The sequence below is a fragment of the Homalodisca vitripennis genome, chromosome 4 (assembly GCF_021130785.1).
Source record: "Homalodisca vitripennis isolate AUS2020 chromosome 4, UT_GWSS_2.1, whole genome shotgun sequence".
NCBI lineage: Eukaryota > Metazoa > Arthropoda > Insecta > Hemiptera > Cicadellidae > Homalodisca > Homalodisca vitripennis.
In genome coordinates, this window is record NC_060210.1 from 135545709 (window position 1) to 135567212 (window position 21504).

A 21504-nucleotide genomic window follows, 5' to 3' on the forward strand; every position below is an offset into this window, starting at 1 on the left:
TATTAGTTAAAACTGATATTACTTTGCATAATAACATATATTACATAGCAAACAAAAATATATTTTTAGGTTCTGTGCTTATATAAGGTACATCAGCTTTTGGCTCCTAGACTACTAGTAATTTTCATTTTGTCTATATGTAGAGCCTTTTTAAAATATACACATTATTCACAGTAAGGACACTGTTATTTACCATCTATGTTTATTGTTTCATCACTGTCCTTAACAAGTGGACATTCTGAATCACTATTTCCAGAATACGATATAACATTAAATTTCACAGAATATTCAAGATCAGTAATTTCTGATTTATCAGAAAATAATGGGTTTCTATCATTTAATTTCAGCCATAGGTCATATTATACCCAAATTAGCTCTGTCATATTAAAAAGTTCAATAGACATTGGTTGTTGAGAACTTGTTAACATACTTTCACAAATGACATTATTTGCGTGAATTGCATATATTATTTAATATAAAGACTACACAGTAGAATCCTGACATAACAACATTGAATTCTATTCAGATATAGGAGTGTTTTGGTTTTATGAACCATTAGGAATGCTATTCACATTTTATGCAGTTTACTAGTTAATTAAAATTTTATCATTCCTCCATCTAACAGAAGTTGTTCAGATATTGAGAAATAATACTGAATGTTAACAGTCTTACATATTTTGTGAATATCATTTATTATGTCTATGGTTTTGTAAATAACAGTCAATGTGGTTTTGCATATGACATTAAAGGCCCTACAAAATTGGGTTGTAAGATGGGATATTAAACGAAGGTAGTTAAATAGAGGGTGGACTAAAGTGTATAGAAACTGAATATACTTTGATTAATGATACAAAAGTTGTGATTTTTTACAGGCAAAAACATACTTACTCTGTCACCTTTGCTTCCACTTGGTCCTGGAGAACCTTGGGGTCCTTGGCGACCTTCTGGTCCTGGGGATCCTTCTTTTCCTGGCTCTCCAAGCTGTCCTTTCTCTCCAACATGGCCGGGTGGGCCTGGAGGACCCATCTCTCCTTTCAAACCTGTAATACCCTATAAAAATGAAAGTTATACAGTAAGTAAATATTTTTGGTATTGGTAACAGTGATATTGGTAAACATTTTGAAAGCATACATTTTAGGCAGTTTTATTTATTTTTAATGTAGTATACAATGTACAAAAGTATTATCATTCATAGCAGGTAAAGATGTAAATGTAAAAAGATGATTTATGTAAATATTTGAGCTAGTTTTTAGATCCAATAATAAAACATCCTAATAACGTATCATTTAATAGTAAAAACTTAGATACATTTTAAAATAAGAAATCTTTTAGAAATACATAAAAGTAAAACATTTTGTAAAATAAAAATATGTTTAGGAGTTTAGGAAACATTTTAAAATTGAGTCTTCTATGTGTATGTGTACCACATTGTAAAATCTGATTCAAACTATATAAATAGTGCAACTGATAACTTTTTGAAATAATGTGGTTATTTTGTAAGTATTTGATTTTGGAGAGCAAATTTATATAGCAGAAGTGTTTTATTTTGCCATACAGAATGTTTTTAACCTCTTAAAAAATGTTTCTTTAGGTAAAAAAAAAACTTTTCTTTATGAAATTAATTTTGAAATGTGTTTTCATATCTTCATGTTCATAAAGTCAACCTTAAAATATGTTCACTACAGCAGCCAAATTTATTAGTACAAAATTATTAACACCTGTGCCCAGAATTATTTTATGAATAAATTTTGATTTTGATAAAAAAATCTTATACATACAAACAAGTTCAATATTTATGCAAAAAAGTTGTAACAAAAAGTAAAAAGTTCTATTTGGTATCAAATGTCTCTCAAAGTCCATAATTCTGCTTATTCTCCTAAAAATGGATCTGAACAGTGAACATCTTGTCCATTAAGCTTATAGTGACAAGAAGAGCTGATGTTAAAAATATAATATACAGTAGCCTATGAGACTGGTTCAGGGAGGATTTAGACATACCTTTGTATAAACCAGACTCAAAGTTTGGCACCTACGACCAATCAGGCACTGGTTCTCCATCAACATTATTTGAAAAATATAACAAAAAGAAGTATTTTGTGTTTTTCTGACATATTTTGATGTAAAACTTAGTGTGTGATAGTATATTTGCACAAAAAAATGTTTTGAGGGTTTTATGACAAAAAGACATACTGCTATATGACTGTAGTGTTGCCAATGCACAAAACGAATTTCCCTTAAATGTAATCATTCAATTTGTGAACTTGTGTATCAAGAGTTTTTAGTTGTGTTTTTGTAAGTTGTCTCTGATAAATAAGTTTGAAATAGTTTTAAATAAAAACTAAATTGGTATGGTTTTTTTCTGATTGTGTGGATACATCCACTAACAGTCCATGAAGAAAGTAACCATAAGCAGATAAATCCACAAACTGTCCATTACAAAGTCTTTAGCTGATATATTCAAATCTGTCTGCAAAGAGTTAAAAAGAAATTCATTGTAACTCTACTACAACAAAATGCGTTACTTCACTATTAAAAACACAATAAACTTACTGGGTTTCCTGCCTGGCCTCTCTCTCCAGGAAAGCCCTGAAGTCCTGGACTGCCAGGTGGTCCAGGTTTGCCAGTTTCCCCTGGAGGTCCAGGTGGCCCCTCCTTGCCACTGTCCCCGGGATGTCCAGTGTCTCCCGGGGCTCCAGGACTACCAGGCGTCCCAGCTTCCCCTACAGGTCCTGGCTCTCCTGTTGGGCCTTGTGGTCCCACCACTCCTGGTGCTCCTGCAGGTCCTATCGGCCCAGGCTCTCCCTATTCCAACAATTAAGCAAACTGGTTTATATACATTTTTGGTTAGAGGCAATTGAAGATAGTTTGATTGTTTATCCAGTCCTCAGCTCACTGGGGACTTTACACTTTTTCAATCACTGGTATTTTAATTTATAAAATACTGTACTCAAGCATACAACAAGAATTTTCATTTAGGCAGTGAGTGAGAATTCACTCTAGAAAAACCGTTGTATTCCAGTAATTAATAATAATAACAGCAATGTATAGGGTGGTCCAAAATATCCTGACAGTTATCGAAATGAAATAACGTTACAAGAAATAATACTTAAAATTTTTTAAAGTTGTCAAAGTATGTACATAGTTATGCCATTTTCAATTATGGAATATAACATCATGAAAATGTTTCTCAGCAAAATCCACCCAGGTCTATAATTCTTTCTGAAAATTTGCCATTACTCGGTGTAATTGACATTGGTATTGCAGCAACCTTATTTCTTATGCATTTCTTTAAATTGGCAATGGTGTGAGGTTTCGTAACAAGGTACACTTTGGTAGCCCTATAACAAAAAATCACAAGCAGTGAGGTCCGGATACCAGTCAGGCCATGAAACATTGCCAAAACATGAAATGAGATGTCATTGAGAGAGTCCCTTCGTAAGAGAGTTATTGAGACATCTGCCATATGCTGTCGCTCCATCTTGCTGGTATCATAATTCTGAAGTTGTTTACCCACCTTTTAATAGAATTCCTACAAAGAACAGCTCCGTGATGAGGAACATTGAATTTGTTACGAAATAACCATTGCATAGCAGTCACAGACTCTTTATTTTTTAAGAAAGCTTCAATAACAAAAGCACGATGTTGAACCTTCCATGATTACTGAAATGGCATCATCTGTAATGCCAACAATTGTTGCAATCGTTGTAACAAAAAAGATTCCAAACAAAATAACAGCAGAGACACAGCTGTTTAAAAGTGTCAGGTTTTATTAGACTACCCATTATAATTATTGCAGCCATTGGGACTTCTTAGTTAGGTTACTTAACAATAATTATCTACTTAACTAATTAAATAAATATCACGAACAGCTACATTTACTGAGTACGCATTAAAATATAATAAACACACATAACATTTTTATACAATAGTGGAATTGCCAGATTTTAGTTTGGAAAAATATTTTTTTCTAACAGCTTTTTAGGAAGGGAGTAATGGCTTTAAGGAGTCTTCAGAGCAATTCAAATAGTTCTGAAACTACAAATACATGTTACTTTTTCTATTTAGGATTCAAATTTTCTGTTTTAGTTCTATCTATAAAAGAAAATTTAGAAATCACGATTAGTGTTTTGTTTGTGGAAGGATTGGTAGGGTTTGGTTTGAATCGGAAATAGCGTATTTCTTTATTAATAATTTACTTTTGTTGAAATAGTGAAAAGTGAAATATCCTTCCACTTTGTCACTTCCCTCATTTATTGCCTTATTATAAGTAGAACAAGGAATAGTATAAAATAAAATAATAAGGTTTTCTATAAAATGTAACTTACAGGAGGGCCTCTCTCCCCTGGTTGACCAGGAACTCCATCCTTTCCATTGGCACCTGGAGAGCCTGCAGGACCGATGAAACCTCGAGGTCCTTCTATACCCTGAGGGCCTCTATCTCCTTGGGGACCAGGAGGTCCAGGCTGACCTGTGTCACCCTATACAGATAATTAATTAGCAGATTAAATGATTATATCTAATTTATCTCTAACTCAATGTTTTCTGTCCCTTAAAGAAAATAAATCAATTAAGTAATTGAAAACCCAATAGAACATAACAAAAGTCTTACCGATCGATCCATGAAGAAACTTCATCACACGTGTTACAATGTTACATAGTAAGCTGCCATGATGGTATTCAGTTTGGTTACAAATTTGTTTATTTTTTGTTGCCACCATGGTTACCCATAAGACCAATGTAAATAATTAGAATTTAATTTTTACATTTTGACCCAAAAATCAACAAAAACAATAGTTTTTCCTTGGACCAAGACGAATCTATGTACACAGTTTTAAGCCTCTTAAGGCGTTTCTATCAAGAGTTGTCACACAGATGGACATATAGACAGACAGACAATGACACAATTACAAGAAAGAGTTTTTAATAAGTCAAACTGTTCTTTGTTTGAAGTTTGTTTTTGATGATGGAAGGATTGTGAAGAAAATATGATTTTTCTGGACTTTTGCCTAACTTCAACTTGTGTTGTTTTGTTTTTATTAAGTGCATGTTTTAGAGTTGGTGAAGTTTACCGACAACATAGTGGTTTGGATTCCTGACTTACGTGTGTCACATCGCTCTGGTATATTTTGTTCATTTTAACCTAGATTATAATTATCTTTTAGGTTAATATTTATCTGAAGAAGAGATCATATTGCAGATCTCGAAGCGTAGAGTGTTACTAAATTTTGCTGTATCATTGAACGATGGCAAATATCCAGAAAAATCCTGTTTCCTTCAAGTCAAACTGATTTGATTAGTTAGTTATAGTGAAACCCAATTTATTTGTTACAAAATTAAATTACAGTCAAAAAAAGGCTCTGAAGTAAAACAGAATATTTTCATAGCTCATTAAATAAAATATCCCTTCGGGCTCAGTCGGAGATTTCACATGAAATAAACATCAGAAGCATCAAAAATTTGATCTACTATATCTACTCTAATTTTTAGGTATAAATTAAAAGCCAGTCTAAGTTATGACTTGACAGCTAAGAGCTGTGTTTGGACTATAACAACTCTAATGTTAAACCATAGGACATAAATTTAGATTTAAATACAAGCGTGAAGTCTCTATTTATATATTATTAATCACCAAATTATGTTATTATTTTATGACAGGGGATGTTTTATGAATCTTAAAGGACTACACTACAATAACATAAGTAAAATACAAATTGAAACCAAATAACAATTAAACATAAAAGATGAAAATACAATTTTAAAATCTGGGATCTTACAAGACAGAATGATGCATTAAAAAAACTATAATATAACTATATTAAAATAAATTCTATAAAAATTAATAATTTTTGTCATTGAAACATTGTGTTTCTTAAACTATAAACAAGGAAAATAAATTGAAACATATAAAATACACAAAATAAATAACAATGAATATAATAAATAAAACACCATTTTAAATATTAGGTTTATTAATTTCATTTTTTCTATTAACATTCTAAATTAATATTCTAGAAATAGTAGCCTAATAATTTTTTATTGTATATGATTATTCCTATAATTTTTGCTATTTAATTCTGTTCATAGGCAGTCCACTTAGACTTACCTTAGGTCCCGTAATGCCCTCCATTCCCATTCGTCCTCTGGATCCTCTGAATCCCTTGGAACAAAATAAAATGGATCATGACATAACAAAATAGATAAGATATAAGGAATAAATTATGACACGACAAATATAAACCACTTTGGGAAAGTTTTGAATAAATCAGCTGAGTACGTAAAAAAAGACAATCTCATTATGATAATTATAAAAAAATCACAATAAAAATAATTATAAAACATCAATAAAGCTAAACACATGTATTAAATAACAAGTTTATTCTCATTACAAATAATAATTAATATATTCTTTGTGGGATATATCCACATCATACTGGTGGTCATGTTACAGTATAGCTACGTAGCATGAACAAATATATAAAATAAAATCGCTATACATTTTCATAAAATTGGCTGACAGAAATAAATTATAACTAGAAGGCATACATGAAACAGACAAGAATACTCAAACAGAATACATAAATTGTAATATGTAAACTCTAAATATACTACTATACATTTTTATAGTGTAACTAGCTGTTTCCCGCGGCTTCGCACGCTTTTCGTAAGTTTTGCCCGCGTATGAGCATTTCTGGTTGAAGTAAATTATATTTCCAACCCCGATGTAGATTTTACCTTGATGTCACGATCAAGAAAATATGTCAAAAATGTATTGTACATGCATAATGTATTTTATTACAAAGTTTTATCTACCACTCAACCTTTAAGTTCAACCAAAAATTTAGTTTAGACAATTATACATCATAACTTAGCGCCTTCAAATAGTGTTTCACTGTTTAATATACGTATCTATCTCGTAATTGCAGGTTATAATGTGCAGGCGCTTTGAAAACTTTTCTTCATTTTATTCGTTTATATTCACGACATAAGCGAATAATTCAGATAATAACTATCCTATCTTCTAAGTTAGACTAAATTACGGATACATGTGAAATTTGATTGAAATTGGTTCAGTCGTTTTGGAGTTTATTGGCAACATACATCGTGACTCAAGATTTTTATATATATATAAGATATAATTTACTGAATCATATAAATGAATAAAAAATTGTATTATTAAACAGTATCTTTGCATACAAATTTATTTCGAATGTAAGATACTAATGTCTTATATTTATTTATTTTGTTGCAAATATTCTTGTGTAATTTAAAATATGGTGGTTTTTCAAATAAATAGTTTGATGATGTAGGTATAAAGCAGTGATTTTAACAAATTGGATTCAAAGTAGATGAGCTAAAACAAAAGCATACACTATTAAATAAATTCTGATACTTACCCTAGGACCAGACTCTCCTCTCTCCCCGTGATGTCCAGGAATCCCCTGGGGGCAATACACGATGTATCAAACTTTAAAGTATATATGTCTATTATCTTTGATTGCATTAGTTACATAGGAGATAAATCAACCAAACACACAAGGATAATCTGTGATCCGGGGGATTAGTTCAATTAGATCTGAGGCTGCGCCACAATTAACGCATCCCATGTTCTGTATCCTTCCAGTATATTTACAAGCTTTCAAGAAAAACAACTGCTCTCTCTCTTAACAGTTAATGACGTGCCATGCCAAGTGACAGTGCTTTATTCCTTTTCCACAGTAATCAGTGCTGCACTTGGAAAGCGTACTATAGTTGTGATTGTAATAAGAGAAAACAGAATATTTTTATTTTTAAGAGATAAATAGAGCCTGATTATGAACCTTCAACAAGACAAGTGTGCTATGGGTAACTCATTGAGACTTTGACGAATTTGATTGAATAACACCGAATTCATATGTCTCCACTGAAAATTTAAACAATGGCTTAAGATTGGTGCTATTCAGGGGTAGCCAAACTAAACATATTAAGATGAGGCTGATTACATGCATGTAAGTGGACAGGTGGGCAGGTTGAAGTTGACTTTGTTACAACAAAAGAAGATCTGGATGCAGGTGTAGTGAATATTAATTAGCTACACCTGCTGCTGAAGAGAGCAGGTGCAACCAAATAATTTTCTTCTCAAAAACACATCAGGAACCTGCTATTTTCATGTTTATAGCAAATAATTTTAATACAATGCACTGTGTGCATATTAGAAATAAAGTTAGATCCATGTACAGTGTGACTACAGTAGCATTAACTTGGTAAATGAACCTCCAGAGATAGAAATCACTGCAGTGAGGAAACATTTTAATACAATTTCCTGATTTAATGGATTCCTTGTAATTTTTTGTCTGATGATTGGTTTAGTAATGTTTTACGTAGAACAGGAGTTGTTGGTGACAGAACACCAGCAATCATAGACTGTGAATTTTTAATCAGTGTCAGCCCTCACCATGAATTTTAACTGTGTGGAGTGCCTGCATTGTAAACCCATGGGTGGCTAAGAGACGGTGTACATGAGTTGTGAGTATTTGAGCAGACACACTACAAACTCACAGTTCGCTATAAACACTGAAACTAGTTCAAAATTAAAGCTCATAACACCTTCAAATTAATATTACTTTAATTTGTTCAATTTTGTTATTCCCAACTTATATAGTTTTTAATATTAATAGTTTTTGTAAGTTATAATGATAATTAAAATTACAAATATTTAAACACAAGTATACTTGATTCAATAATTGCCCTAAATTTAAAATAAATTATCTACACCTTTGAGTTCTTTGAGTAGCACCAACTTTGAGCTCTTATATAAGTTAACAATCAACTCAACCCTTTAAGTACTTATAGAATCTATATATTTTTCTAAATACAAAGAAATTGATTTGGAGTATTTAAGTTAGAATAAATAGATTTTAGAAAAGATGTCAAAAGTATGTTCATCACAACATCAATGTTAAAATATGTTCAACATCAAGGATAACACTCACTCTGTCTCCTTTATCTCCACGTTGTCCAGGTTTACCAGCAAAACCCTTGTCTCCTTTGTCTCCTGGACCTCCAGGATACCCAGGGAATCCAGGCTGACCTATCTTGCCTTTCTCTCCAGTGAAGCCTGGTGGACCAGTCTCCCCTCTGGGTCCCTCAGAGCCCTACGAATATAATGACTGGATTTAAGCCATTAAACTAGTAACATATACAATTTTACTGAAAATAAATAGAGGAAACGCTTAAAACAATATTCATATAAATAGTTTGAGTTTCATAAATATTTCAAGTAGAATATCATGTGGTATACATTTAGGGTTATTCCTCATTACCTCTATTTTGAAATCATAATTCTTTTCTCAGTTACTATGATATATTGAGTATTATGAGTATATTTTCATATATATAGGTATATATATATATATATATATATATATATATATATATATATATATATATATGTGTGTATATATGTATATATACATTCTTCACAATATCAATTATGCTACACACTACCTTGAAATTTGGAACGCATATGCCTCCATTATGATATTCCATATTAAAAAAAAATAAATGTGATTAGGTTTGTAACACATTGTTGATTACACAGTCCTATTACTTCTATCTATTTATGTAATTTTAAGAAATTTGTCTTATGTTTTACCTTGGGCCCTTCAGGACCCTCTAAGCCTGGAAGCCCTGATGGTCCAACTGGCCCTGGCTCTCCTTTGCTTCCAAAATCCCCTTTCTCCCCTTCCATTCCTTTATCTCCCTTTTCCCCCTTTTCTCCAGCTAATCCACGCTTCCCTTCATCTCCTTTCACTCCTCTATTTCCCGGGAAGCCTATAGGCCCTTGTACTCCAGCTGGCCCCAAGTCTCCTTTAGCTCCCACAATACCAGGATTCCCTGGAAGTCCGGGAGCTCCGTCTGCCCCGGGTAAACCTGGAAGTCCTGGTTTGCCCATTGGGCCCTGAACACAAATAACCAAAAATATTAATTTCTATTGAGTCACAGAAATCTACAATGTCATACAATTTATTCACAATCATTAATAATTAAATATGTCATTTAGTTAAGTGTACAATGAAACTCAGCACTTTAACATAGTATTTAAACATTTTTTAAACGTAATTGTGATTCTTCATTTTCTCAGGATGTAGTTAAAATACCAGAAAGTATAATAAATGTTTGCACATGTATAATGCTGCATACAAATTGTAAAGGCATTAAAAAGGTAAAATAATAACAATGTAAATAAAGATTTTATAATTCCAACAATAACAGTGGCAACTAAAAGTGTTTAAGAGGGAATACTAGTAAGTTGCTGCCTCGCTCTAAGGCTCTGCTTTTATTATGGCAGTTTTTTTTATAAAATTGTATTATAAATACAAATTATTTTCAAATCCATACATTTTTCACAATAGAAAACTAGATTTTAGTGTTTCAATGTAGATTAATTCTAAAAAAATATGTCTATTTCTTAATTCTAATTGGTTATAATTCATATTCAGTATAGGTTTTCCTTTACCAGCTGTGCAATCGGTTATTAGATAGAATAATTTTTATTAAAGACTCTTTGGTCACTGCCCATTAAGTTAGTGTTTCCAAAGACTTAGGAAATAAAATATCTTTTGATAATTCTTTGAGGAATTGTAGGCATTTCAAGCAGCATTTTTATAAAGATTTTACTATATCATACAAAAAATGATTGGAGGGAGTGGCGTGTTTTTTTATTTATAAAGAATATAATTTGCTCATGCAAAAATCATCAAAGTTTCATTAAACATTTTTTAAAGTCATAAATGAATAAAACCACCTCACCCGAACCCTAACTAATGTATGTATTGCTGTTTTTATCTGAGCCTGATTACAAAATTTCCTAAAGTTCCTAATCGACATGACTGTATATCTTGTGGAGTAAAAAAGTGTTTATTTTACATTTAAAGGGATTTAAAGGGCTAATTGAAAATAAAACAACCAAAAATCCCAAACCAATTTACAAATACATATAGCTACATCGCCTTACATAAATAAATCTTAGCCCTAAATCGCGATATTATATTATTAATATAACTTATGTATAATGTAGCCTAATCCATTAAATTACATTGTAAAGTGGTTATACTCGTATGTGTTATAAACAACATGAAGTATAAAATCGGTAAATAATCATGCCTATAATACTTAACAGTTAAGAGACTATTATTATAAAACAGTTAATATTTGAAGGGTTGAGTGGAAGAAAGGGGTAAGTCACATTTTGCCACTTTTGAGAAAAATGGACCTAAAGTTTGCAAGTTATAACTTTTGTATTTTTGAAGTGTTTTATTTAATTCAGCTCTGAAAACGGCATTGGGAGGGAAAGATACATACATTTTTTGTGGTAACTCTTGGTAAAAATTCAAATACTCCTTCCTTCTAAATTTCCAACTTTTCTATCACTTACCCCCTTTTTCCACTTAAAAAGGGGGTACTTGGGAATGGAAGAAGGGGTTAAGTACTGTAAAATAATACAAAGATATATTATGTAAAAGACAGAACTTTATTTGAAATGGTACCTTATGGAATACCTTTAGATAAGATTGTTGCACAACAACAAACTCTTAACAGTGTAAATACTCTTATGAAAAGGTAACTTATCAGTCTTTTCGTGTTGGTAATAAAAACTGTAACTAAAATCTAGTTTTAAATTACAAAAAAGCTCAATATCATTACTATTTAAAAGCTTAAATGAACTTAAATGGAGAACACCCTTATCTCAATGATAAACTTTAAACTGTAACTAATAGGCTACCTACTCTTATTAAAAGGTAATATCTAAGTCTTTCTTTTGGTATAAAACGGTAACTAAAATAACTAAAACCTAGTCTCATTCAAAAAGGCACAATAATATTATTGTTTAGTGCTTGAAAGAAGTTAAAAAGAGAACAGTGTATTTTAAGTCGTCTTTCCTCAGCGATAAACTTTACACAGTAAAAAATACTGTTGTTAAATACAACATCTAAGTATTTATGCCTTCTCTTGTAAGCTATTTTAAAAACAATAACTAAAGTCTACTTATAAAAAATTACAATCTTATTATTAGTTTAGAGGCTTGAAATAGGTTAAGAGATATTAGTCTATTTTATTAATTAATCAGTTTTTCTCATTGGTTCAATGTAAAACTCTTTGTCACTTTTCTTTACTCTGTTTCTTTCACTGGTCACTCTTTGTTTATCTGCCCTTCCTCATTTTCTTCTGATTCTTTCTCCCGGTACCTGTTTTCTTGTTCTTCGATTACTCTCTGATAAAACCACTTATATTTCCTTTAACATATTTAAGTTGTGTTTTCAAATTGTTGAGTTTCTCTTTGGTTACAGTCCCATGCCGTTTTTCCTTACTTTCAATGTAAACATTCTTAAAAACATTTTCAGACAATGTTCGATGATCATTCCCCTTCTTATTATTAGCTTTTGTGCCTTTTCTTTCCTGCTTTATCAGGGACACCTTTTTAAATGGTGTGTTTTCATCATAGGTCTCTTTGTATAAGTAACAACCGAATTCGTCAACCCTTATCCACTTTATTCCGTCACGGAATCTGACATTCTCTTCCAGAAGATCCTTTTTACTTTGTTTTAGGCCCAGTTTGTCAGCAAATCCTTCAAAATCTCTAAAATGAGATAACATGTCTACAACAAAGTTTTTCTTGGCTGATTTAGATATGATTTCTCGGTACTGATTTGGCACATATACATTTTCGTGTTTTCTGAGTTCTTTGTCGATGTGACTAAAATCACGGTCTGAATCCAGATATCTATGGCCAACTTCCGGAAATTTATGATCGATTATTTTGAACATTTTTTTTGGCCACCATGTACTGATAAAGTAGGACCAGTAAGAAGTTTTTATTTTGTCCTGTGCAAGAATCCGACCATATAATTAAGTGGTCACAATATATTAAGATTGTATCTAGTTCGAATAAGGTGAACAAGGAGCTTGCCACTTCATTACTGCCCTGCGTGACATTTCAGCTAAAATACTTCACTGCTTTACAAAAATTAGTGTTTACATTCACATCTAACCTCAACCACAGATGATGACAAACCAACAATAATCATCTGTTCTTAGTGGATAAAGGAGGCAAGTACATATAGAGTTCTGGATAAAAGGGGTAAGTGCGCATAGAGTATTGGAAAAAGGGGCAAGTGCGCAAAGAGTAAGTGGATGAAGGGGGTAAGTGCAATTTTAAGTGGAAAAAGGGGGCAAGTGAAGCACTTACCTCCTTCATCCACAAACTTTGAGTTCAGTTTCTGCACTTACCCCCTAAATTCAAAATAATATCTCAGCTGTTAGTGCAGTTAGGACAATGGGACCCAGTGTACCAAATACAGGATCACTTACTCCCTTCATCCATACATCTAACTCAATTTCGAAAAAAATGTTACTTACCCCCTTCTTCCACTCAACCCTTCATTTAGCCTCTTTGTATCATCAATCATCCAAATATGGGAACAATAAGCATAAGGTACCACCTAGTTGTGTTTACCTTTCAAATTATAGTTCTCTTTTAAAATTATTTTTAATTTCTGCTAATATTCTTTAAATAATAGAACTGTTGCAACAGTATTTTGTCAATGTGGCACAATGATTAGTGACAGGTCGAATGCCCTCAATGGTGAATTAATTGAGCGATAGATCACTTCCACTCCATAAGATACTAACATTAACAGAACACAATGACAGAACTGCAATGGGAACTGTGATTGATCTGAGGTATGTTCTATCCATCAATGAAATACTTATTTAAATTTCATTTTAAATATCAGGACACGTCAAATATATTGTAATATGTGTTTTTACATCGATAATTAAACAAAAATAAATGTTATTCTATGAAATTAAATGATTAATCATCCACGTTGCGTGTCTTATTAATTACAAAATTATATCTGAACTAAAATTTTATATAAGGAAGAATTGTAATGTTGACCTTATGTAAAACTGAATTTTAAAAGATCGCTACTGCTTATCAAAATTGTGGTTGTTTTGATAAAAACTAATTAAATCCTTTAACAAGCTCAAGAATCAAAAATATTTATTAGCCATCATAACATCATTAAAATGCTTTAACATCGTCACCAAAGCTTCAATAAAATATTAGCTCACAATATATTACATTAAATGTTAGTTCAAATAAAAAACCTGACTGGCCGAGATGAAACAATACTAGCTTATGTTTAACTAGTATGGGCAATCAACAATGAATACATGTATTAAAATATATTCAACAGAAAGTGAATTAATCACTGATTTATCGGGAAATAAATTAATAAAATATTCGATATTAAATAAATAAATAGTACAATAACAGACAGTTGAAGCAGTTGAACATATAGGAAGACTACAATACAGATAGAATTAAAATTAAAACAAAACATCTATCACAGAAAGTAACAGATATTCATCTATACTATAAAAGGTCTGGTTAACAGCCATCTATACATCACTGGTTTGGTTTTACTAAGACTAATGTTATAACTGGTAACAGGTAGTTTATTAAACAAACGGATTCAAATAAAAGAAAACATAAATTGTGATTTGCTTCATCTGATGTAGGGCTGAACTAAATACAAGCTACCTCTACCAAGATTCTGGTTTACTATAAGTATACATAAATAAATATACAGGTTGTAACTGTAAGAATACCTCCCTCCACAAAAATAGGTTTACATGTAGTTAAAAACTTGAGGTCCCTAGCCAAATACTGCCCTAATCAAGTAGCCTACTGATGACGGCGTATTATGGCTTGATTTATCCACATCTTTCTTACGGATTGATTTTGTTGAGGACTTGCGCAATCAATCAATTTTAAGAGCGTTTAAATTGCAAAAAAAAGCAATTCGAATAATTACAAAAATAAATTTCAGAGAATCCTGCAAAAAAGTTTTTAAACAATTGCAACTGGTGACTCTGCCGAGTCTCTACATTTTGCAAACAATTCTGTTCTGTAAGTCAAGATGTGCCCTGATAAGGGGCCGAGACATACATGAGTATGAGACCAGAGGCAGATACAGCTACCGAACTGAAAGACACAGAACGGTTGCTTATGAGCACCTGCATTCACAGGCTGGTGTACATTTAATCAACAGATTGCCAGGTTCTATCAAAAGTGCCCCAACGCCCCAAGCGTTAAAAATTCGCCTCAAACGCTTTTTAGCATCAAGGGCATTTTATAATGTCGGCGAATTTATGGCACGCAACTTGGAGACCGATCATTTACAAGACTGACGCCACAGAGTAATAAGGTATATACCTTGACTCCGACTGATGACGCCGACGTTGGGAGTGGATAAAATTGGCATATGAATGAGACTGATAGAATGCAAAAACTGTATGTATGAGTGATACTGTAGTATAAATTACAAAATTATTTTAATTCAAATTTCTAGACGTTTGCTATGCACGTTAACATGTTTTCGCAATAAACAATTTGACTTTGACTTTGAAAAACGAGACACCAGCCTAAATTCTAACAGCCTTTTTTTGTAATAACAATGTTTTTTAAATATCATTCACTGACATCAAAGATGTCTTTACTGGAACTGCTTTGGATGCTTTGAACACACTTTACCTCACTTGAAAGTAGTTTTCACAAAAAACATAGGGGTAATGCCTGTAGCTGCTCGCAAGATGACTGGAAATTGCTGAAGAAGGCGGAACTTGACTACAAACTACTTTCGCTGTGGAAATGATGGTACAATTGAAGTCATCAGGGGTTAGGTTGTGCTAGGGTCATATTTTGCTCTTTCAAAACTTCACAATATTAAATTTTCATTGTGAGAATAGCTACAAGCGATAGCAACAATGTTTACCATTTCTGGTCGCTACATCAGTGCTAAAAATTTCCAGCGATGAAGAGAAACAGAAATTTCAACAATATTTTTTACTGTACATTTAGTTTTATAAAAATTTTGACTACACAAGGTGGAACAATGATTATAAATACGAGTATCTTAATAGTTTACTACTATAGGCCGTGGCTGTAGTCAAAGTGTTAACAAAGCATTTATTTGTGCAAACATATTCGTTCATAAAATTCACTTATCCTTCTATGAGCTGAATAATTACTCTTCTTGTTAACCACCTCTATCGAGGAATATGTCAATCATATTTGCAATTCTTTTAAGGTAGTGTTTTATACTCTAAACTACAACGTTTACTAATTTGATTATGACACAAATTAAACAAAAAAATAAAATGTATTTAATTGTTTACTAGCAATAAAACCTAAGTATGAGCAGTGTGAAGAAGACGTACAGGCATATATTATATTTTTAAATTAGCATATTCACTTTAAGTTTTATTTACTGAATCTTTTAGGGTTTTTTTAATGTTTTAAAATTGGACATCCTGATGGGTAGTTTATCTTGTTGCATGTGTACGTTAAGAATTCTATACCTGAGCACAAGAAGTTGGTTATAACCTAGGTTACAACTGAGCTTACTCACTGCTGGTCCTGGTGGTCCCAGTTGTCCGGAGGGTCCTGGAGGTCCGATTGGTCCCAGAGGGCCTGGTTGTCCTGGTGATCCAGGCTGCCCAGTAGGTCCTGTGTTACCCTTGGGCCCGGTAGGTCCTTCTGTTCCTGGAATCCCTGGTGGTCCTGGCATCCCTGGAAAACCTCTGGGACCGGTAAAACCTCTGGCTCCCTAAACCATAACTGTCTTTTATTGTCTGTTTCTGCAGCTCTGCATATGACTCCATTCACAAAGATAACGACCTTAACCATAAAAAAACGCACATGTGGACAGACACTAATGAAAATGAGATAACACATGTTCATATGCACTTATTTGCTTGATTTGGTCTACTATCGTTTTCTGAGGTTATACAACCTCTTACATCAGACAGGAGAATTTTTAGAATCGCGGCTATTAATAGAAGTCTGCATGCAGCAGTTTGATTAAGTTCTACATTGTAGAACAATGATGTGGCAGACAGCCTTGGTGAAAATTAATATAAACAGCTGTTAATTGGAAATTGTGATTTATTACAGCGCAATGACATATTATAGCAGTTGGACCATATATCACTTACTATATCATTTACATGCTTCCGCATTAAGTTCTTATCTCGATCTTCTGTGATTTTATAGTTAGGTTTTTGTTTGCTTCAAAATGAATTAAAAAATTTGCTTGTAGAGGTATAGTTTACACATTGGATTGAAAAGTAGAAAATCAAATTAATACAATAAACTAATACATTAAAATAGTACTTACAATTATTTCAGAGCTGTTTATGGCCACTGTTGGGTGAATGGAATGTATTTTTATGGAATAGTTCTTTTGTAAAGAAGTTTTCGACGCCAATTAATAGGGTACAACAAATTAAAATAAAACTATGACATGAATTTACAAACCAAATGAAAACAGTATGGAATTGATGCTATTATGATTGAAGAATATAATTGAATATTGCAATAGTATGACATTGTACATGCAAAAGTCAAATAGTTAATGAAAGTAAATTATTTATGGTATATGAAAAATATATTTATTACATAAAACCTTTTCTTGGCGTACTTTATAAACGTGTACAATACCATCTTATTTTTGAAATAAAATTGTTGAACATTCAAGCAACTATAATGTATTTAAGTATAAAATGTAATAAAAGCACACACGTAAATTACAATGTATCAACAAATAGAAAAATTTAACAAAAACTGGAAATCATAGGCAAAAATCTCTTGTTATCTTTTAGTAGCAGAAGATTTAAAATTTGAGTCTGAAAATACATTTATAAATATAGTTCTATCAATTTCATCTCTGTTAGACAATAGGTTTTATAAAAATTACCACACTATCTGGTGACAGGACATTAGTGAACCTAGGTGTTCATCAAGATAATATTTTATGTACAATTCTGTTTAATTGTTATGAAAGTTGTCTTGTGAAAATGAATTTTCACAGTAATCTGTACATGTGTAGTTATAGCTGAAAGTTTTATTCAGAACGATTATAGTAATTGACTCAAGTGGGCACACTATACAAATTCATCACTAAAACGTTGACTGCGGCGGACCCTTTACCGCGCAGAATAGTAGGGAGTGTTGTTGGTCTCTCTCAGCACATGTAGAGACACAGTGAAGGTGTTTATTACTTGTATGTAAGGTGCTAGACAGTTATTGTACAGTAGTTTGATGCAAAAATAAGTTGTAGTCTTGCATTTTCATCCATTTCACAATTTAAATCTCATACCACAAATTATCCGTAATCATTTATGTGATTGTTAATTTCTAAATACAGTACATAACTGAAAATGTCTAAAATTAAATGTTGTTCCAAATCCGAATCCGAGTTACGTAGTGTTAAAGTTTGATTTTATAATATGGACTGAGAATACCATTTAAATTATTTGATAGATTAAACCAAAATAGCGGGAAATATTATTTTCTAAGAAAATTGTGCTCGAATCCTTAATTTGGTATAGTATTGAAAAGTGGGGTAATTTGAACTGTGCACATCGAAAGTTTATAGAGAACACAGAATGCTACACGGTGAACAGTTGAGTATTTGACTGCTAAAACAGGACAAAGTCGATTTTGAAAGTTTTTGTAAATTTCTAAGTCAGACATGTTTTGTCTAGATAAGAAAAGGGTTTTCCTGGAATCAACCGTAGATAATGTCCCTTACAGCCTGGGACTTTGCCGTTTCATTGTAAACTTTTACTTTCAGTCGAAGTTTTTCTCACTGAGCTTAATGTTTACTAGTTTCAATATTTATGTTTTATGCTGAAGCCCAAACTCTAACCCACCCAAGATAGACGAATCTAGTAAATATAAATAGCTTAATTATGTTCAACGACAATTTAAAACAGTACAATTATTTACTAATTGAAGAAAGTTATAAAAAATCTATGTTACGCCTAAACTTTGTACGCATTTAAAATCTTCCTCTTTATAAAAAATCCGTTACAATTATATGTTTTGTATATGTCGTGACAAAGCCCTGAGTGTCTTCTATCTAATTACAAAAATATATTTTCCAACCCTTTTCGGCATTTTTTATACTCTTGACAGTATTTATTGATTCAATATTATAAATATTGAATAAATAATAATAATATAAAAAATAATATTATAAATAATATGGGCTATAAGTCCATGCCTGCTCTCACTAAATGTGTGTGAGCAGGCATTATATCAGTACCACCTAGGAGAAATGACTTTATGTCCGAAACAAGAAATAACATAAATGGGACAACTATTAGATAAATACAATTAAACTGTTAAGAAAAATGGATTGGTCTATTCTTAGTTTATGACAGTTTTCTATAAAAACGCAGTATGTTTTGAAGAAATTACATTATTAATATTCATCATGTCAACATTCATGAATAAATGTAAATCAATTACCATTTCTCCAGGAAGTCCTGGTAGTCCTTGAGGACCTTCCTCTCCTTGCATCCCGTCATGGCCCTGCAGACCCATGGACCCCTCAGCCCCTGGCAACCCCCTCTCACCCTTCTCACCAGGAAGACCAGGCAGCCCCATAGGTCCCTGTTCACCCTTTGTGCCAGGCGGTCCTGTCTGCCCTCTCCCACCGTCACGGCCAGGCTGTCCTCTCCTACCTTCTCTCCCTGTCAGTCCGGTCGGTCCCCTCTCACCTCTCTGGCCCTGCAGAAGTATATATAGACATATATTAGTACACATTCGTGAAACGTGTAATATTGTTTCATTATTTTTTGTACACTATACAAAGTGTCAGTTAAGTCCGAAACCAGCCTCCCAGCTGCCGAATGATTACAGATAATAATTTACACTTCGATGTATATATATATATAAAATTTAAAAAATCCCAATTTTCAAACAAATTTCTGGTTTTCATCACATCAGGGGGACTTCCCTTAGAAGAAGCCACGAAAATCTTGGACACAAGCATATGTATAAAAGTAAAAATCGTACATTTTTAAAAACTTTTAACTGTCACCATTTTAGTTAGGGAGAACCTTTTGGAGTCAGGTTTTTTGGAGATGTGTTCTATTCCCTTTAACCCTTTAATGTGATGTACAACTCCACTTATACTTGCTTTTAAGGTTTTGAAGATTTCCTCTGAGAGATGCCCCAAAGATGTTAACCAGAAAGGAGTTTATATATATAAAATAATAATAATAATAAATGCGAAAGTGCCTTTGTTTGTTTGTATTGTTTTCACTCGTTAACTACTCAATCGATTGTACTGAAATTTTACATGGAGATTCTTAGGGTCCCTCAGATGAACATAGACCTAATCTTATTTCAAAAATTTCCAAACAGAGAAAATCCCATCTAGGTCTCTAAAGTTGTGAAATATTAATTAAAAGAGCATGTCTAAAAGAAGAAAGATAAAAACGAGAAAGAAAAAATATGAAACATACCCGAAAACCGCTTAGAGGCCAGTAATGTAATAAACTGCTCTGTGTAATCATTGTTTATTGTTTTCAATTTGTCTACATTTATTATAGTGAGTACATGATCTATTATAACAAATGTTTTTAACGCTGTTTTAGATTTCAGCGATTAGATAAGTACTCATCTACCTTAAAAGATTGCCTAAAACAAGATTGGTTAGAATTTGACACCGAAGACTCCCTTTGAAGCAGTCGGCAAGAACTATGCTAGATGAAAGTTCGCTGGACTGCTTTTGAACTAATGTACCAATTCCAGCTTTAAATGTTCAAAAACATTAATAATATGTTTCAGTTTATAAAGAAAAAAATGCATAGTGTCATTGTTAATGTACATTTAACTGTAAATTTTTATCAAATATTAAGTATTAGATCTTAGAAAGGCAATGCTACTATTTAACTTTTACTATAAATTTAAACACTGATATAAAAACCATCGTAGTTCACTTTTGACAGAAGTAGGCATCTCTGATGCAGGGATGCAAGGTAAAATGAAGCATGGAACAAAACATACTAAGAAAAAAATAAATTACAATGGCTATCATTATTAACTTTTTGACATATTCTCTTGATCGTGGCAAGAAAACAAACATTACATTGGCGTCGGAATATAATTCACTCGAACCATAAGTGCTCATACAGGGGCAAAATCTACGAAATTGTGTGCGAAGTCGCGGGTAACTAACTACGAGTACTATCTATCTATCTATAATCGTTCAACAGCTGGGAACTCTTTTCTAGACTTAATTGACACCCTGTATATTTGTATATGTGTTATTTTATTAATATATATAATTGAAATACTTTATTTCATGTTAGGATTGAGAAAATTTCGTTGGGTTACAAAAACAAGTTATGTGTGAGTGTGTGTGCGTGCGTGTGTGTACACGTTTCATTGTGTTAGTGAGTACAAATTTAAACAAACGAAGAATTTTTTACATACTACAATACTTAGATATAAAATATTAATTATTTAAACAAAGTCAAATTTGAAATCATACTAATATATATATATATATATATATATATAATATATATATATATATATATATATATATATATATATATATATATATATATATATTTATCACACCACATTATTTATCTAGTTAT

General features: G+C 32.0%; 1 protein-coding gene across 2 annotated transcripts in view; it reads right to left on the reverse strand.

Moving 5' to 3' along the window:
- LOC124360239 (collagen alpha-1(XI) chain-like) overlaps nt 1-21504 on the reverse strand; it is an 80512-nt gene that overhangs the window by 14535 nt on the left and 44473 nt on the right. For both annotated transcript variants that reach the window (XM_046813673.1, XM_046813674.1), the window contains exons 9-17: nt 19361-19621; nt 16455-16652; nt 9632-9937; nt 8970-9131; nt 7395-7439; nt 6104-6157; nt 4326-4478; nt 2551-2802; nt 889-1050 (exon numbers count right to left, since the gene is read on the reverse strand). In XM_046813673.1, the coding sequence (XP_046669629.1) occupies nt 889-1050; nt 2551-2802; nt 4326-4478; nt 6104-6157; nt 7395-7439; nt 8970-9131; nt 9632-9937; nt 16455-16652; nt 19361-19621 (1593 nt within the window). The remainder of the gene's footprint in view (nt 1-888; nt 1051-2550; nt 2803-4325; nt 4479-6103; nt 6158-7394; nt 7440-8969; nt 9132-9631; nt 9938-16454; nt 16653-19360; nt 19622-21504) is intronic.